Source organism: Austrofundulus limnaeus, unplaced genomic scaffold, assembly GCF_001266775.1.
Source record: "Austrofundulus limnaeus strain Quisiro unplaced genomic scaffold, Austrofundulus_limnaeus-1.0 Scaffold1428, whole genome shotgun sequence".
NCBI classification, from domain to species: Eukaryota; Metazoa; Chordata; class Actinopteri; order Cyprinodontiformes; family Rivulidae; genus Austrofundulus; species Austrofundulus limnaeus.
In genome coordinates this window covers 7876-11344 of record NW_013953830.1, presented here as the reverse complement: position 1 = coordinate 11344, position 3469 = coordinate 7876, and the positions used below count along the sequence as shown (strand labels likewise).

The 3469-nt window shown below is 37.2% G+C and overlaps 1 protein-coding gene across 1 annotated transcript in view; it reads right to left on the bottom strand.

Moving 5' to 3' along the window:
- Window positions 1-3469, bottom strand: part of sae1 (SUMO1 activating enzyme subunit 1) — an 11353-nt gene that overhangs the window by 424 nt on the left and 7460 nt on the right. The window contains exons 7-8 of the mRNA XM_014032362.1: window positions 2840-2984; window positions 501-570 (exon numbers count right to left, since the gene is read on the bottom strand). Coding sequence (XP_013887816.1) covers window positions 501-570; window positions 2840-2984 — 215 coding nt within the window. The remainder of the gene's footprint in view (window positions 1-500; window positions 571-2839; window positions 2985-3469) is intronic.

The following is a 3469-nucleotide window of genomic DNA, read 5'->3' as shown; positions in this document are numbered from 1 at the left end:
AGGTTGGTACCTGTGAGGTTAGTTTTAGGGTCAGGTTGGTACCTGTGATGTTAGTTTTAGGGTAAATGGTCAGGGTTAGGATTTAAAATTTCAAAAAATGAATGGAAGTCAATGCACAGTCCCCACGGGGATATACAAACCAGTCCTGTGTGTGTGTGTGTGATGAACTGGATTTATGATTTGTTGCAGTGAGTTTCATCAGCACCGACACATCTGCAGGTGGGCTCTGAACTCCAGATGTTTTCACCTCGACGTGAACTTCTCAGATTATTTCAGCCTCAAGAAACTTTTTACTTTATAAAGTTTGATTCATGAAGCTTCAAGATCTAAAGTTTATAATAAGTTCAACATTCAAAGTTGGAGGAAAAAAAACCTTAGGTTTTAGAGTCAACCCGGTTCAAAATGGCCGCCACATCTACTGGACAGAAACGTAGACGACTCCGTCACTTTCCCAGACCTGGAGCTAAAATCTGATCAGAAGCTGATGTTGCTGAGCTCACCTTCACAACTTCCTGTCCAAGAACTCCTCCAACGACGGCGCAGACCGGAGAGAGCTCTGAGAAGCAGTAGCTGAGGATAAACCAAGAAAAACAAAGACTTTAACATAAATACAAACTTTAGATTTCAGGCTTAAACCTCTGGAGAATTCTCTTTAAATGTTCTTTTCTAAACATTTACAGCTCCATGCTGGATATTTATTTTCCTGTCTGTATAAACGGAAACATTTTGGAGAAATAAAATATCTAAATTAAAACATAAACACAAGAGAAAGTGACCAGAGGATCGAATCAATTCAGAGGATTATCTGAAACTGCATTAAATTTGAAAAAAATAGATTAATAATAATGTATATTTTTATTTTATTTAACCTTTATTTTATCTGGATTAAAAACACCCATTAAGATTAAAAACCTATTTTTTAAGGAAGTCCTTTCCAAGAGGCAGCAACAAATACAGCAATTATATTTTTACCCATCCTTAGTTTGAAGTCACCTGTCTGAGTTAACAGAGGAGATCTTGCAAAATTGACGGTGAAAATGTGAAAACTTTGAGATTTGCTCTGTTAACTTTTAGCTTCGGCTACTGGAAACCAAATGTTTGTAGTTTCAGAGAATTTACTGCACGTTAAACGAGCATCTAAATCTGTTGATTTTCTATTTTGGCTGCAGAGGTGGGCAACAAAATAATGTGCAGGGCCAAGAATAGAAGCTGTGGACACAAAAACAAGTTAAAACGGTCAAAAATACTCAGAATTCATAGAAACTAGAATTAAAAATGAAGGTTATAATAGTTTTGGATTTGTCATTTTAGTTTAGTTTCATTTAGTTGTGACATTTTTTCTTTTAGTTCAGTTAGTTTTAAATAGTTTTTAGAGTGGATTTTTTATTCGTTATTATTGCTTTTTTAATGCTTAGTTTTAGTTTAGTTTAGTTCTTTATTAGTTCTAGTATAGTTTTTCTTTTTGTTGTTTGAATAAACATATTTGCCAATGCATCCTCCAGCTTAACGTGTTCCTGTGAGGTCACTAACCAGCAGCTTTTTGATTGCCAGTCAAAGCAGTCCGTTACAGCAACACCTTCCTAAAATAATCCCATAATTCAATTTTGCCAGCAAAGGACCCGGGCGATTGTTTTAGGAAGGTGACTTCTTACCTGACTGGGCTGGGGCTTGGTTTTCACAGGAGCTACTGAGAGAAACTAGCTTGATAAAGTGCTTGTGACATGAATATCCTTCAGATACAAGAAGTCAAAGAAAACATCTTTATATTTAAGAAACTTTTTTTTATTTTTTTTACATAGCTGCCATATTTTCTTTGAACTTGGCTCAGCCAAAGTGTAACAGGAAGTGACATCAAAGGGGAACTCTTTAAGAAAAGGAACTCCCTGGTCTTTTATTTATTGAAATATTAATCAAACTGACTCTTCATCTCTCTGACGGTGACTCAAATCAATCTAAACAAATCACCTGATTCTTCTCTACAGTTGTTGGACATGCTACATGCTACATGCTATGTTCACATTCAGTATTTCCTTTGACATCACTTCCTGTTTCTTCACCTGGAAAATATCTCAACAACTGCGCATCTCAGCAGCGTGGAATTCTTTTTGCAAAATGTTATCAGTGTTGTCTTTCCAAAAATACATTAGAAATATTTGATGTCACAGACACTTTAAGTTACTCACAGTTAGTCCCTTGAGAAGTATTCCACCTATTTTATCACCCGTCTCCACTACAAGACGCTTGCTTTTAATTTTCTCATCATCATATTCAAAGAAAACCCAAATTGGATTGTGCTACTTTCTCCCAACTTTTGTCATCATCATTTATCAGATGATGCTGAGCAGCTGCGGCAGAATGAAAACAAGCACTGTAAGCTGCTATTGTGAAACTGCCTAATTTGAAGAAAAAAATTAGTTTAATCAGTTCACATGACTCAAAACACATTGACAAACATTAAAACTAAGAATATTCTATCAAGTCAGTTTCAGTTTGTTATTGTTTTTTCATTTTATTAGTTTTTATTTATTTCAGTTTACTAAAGTGTTTTTTTTCCAATTTCAGTTTTTGTTATCTAAGTTAGTTTTATTTAAATATAATAACCCTGCTAAGAATTTGTCTTTTTTTTCCCTCACATTTGAGTGGTCGAGTAGTGAAGTTTGTCACTCAGTCACCTGTGGATGTATGTTGTTATAATTTTATTAATCCATCATAAACTGAAAACACTCCAAACCATAGATTTGAACATTTATTTATTATTAGATGTGTTTTTTTTAATGAATTACTTCAGGTGCAGCAGATCCCCTGTGTTTCCCAGGTTCGTTATAAAAACAAAGGTCACCTGATGAAGTCGTCGTTGAGGAGGTCGCTGCTCAGAGCCAGCGCCTCCAGGACGTCGTCCCGGATCTGTCTCAGGAGCTGACTGTCTTCTGCGAGGGACTCGGGGTCGGGGTCACGACCTTTGTCTGTACGAAACTTCAACAGGACTGTTGGAGCGAGGACGGAAACAACAAAACAAGACGACGGTTAGGAAATCGGAAACAGGCTTCAACCATTTAACTAAAGCTGTATTTTAGAAATTATCTGTTCCGTTTATAATTTCATCACTGCTTTAAGTGAATTATCACCTGGTGGAAATATAGCGACTCTGCTGCTCCCTTTGAAGCAGGATAACAATCAGTCTGTGGTTTACACCGGCACCCATTGCAACCCACGTTCCCCCACATCAAACCAGAACCAAACCCCACCTGAGCAGCTGAGGAAGTACTGTGATGATGTCATCTTCACGACCGACCGAGGAAATACATTTAAATCTTATTATTTCTCTTTATTTGGTCGTTTTTCTGACGTCTTCCTGCGCAACGAACAGACACGTCGCCTACGCTTCCTGCTCGTCCATTTAAACCAACCATGAGGAAGTCGAGTCCTCCCACGGCCATTTCCACACACACACACACACACACACACACAC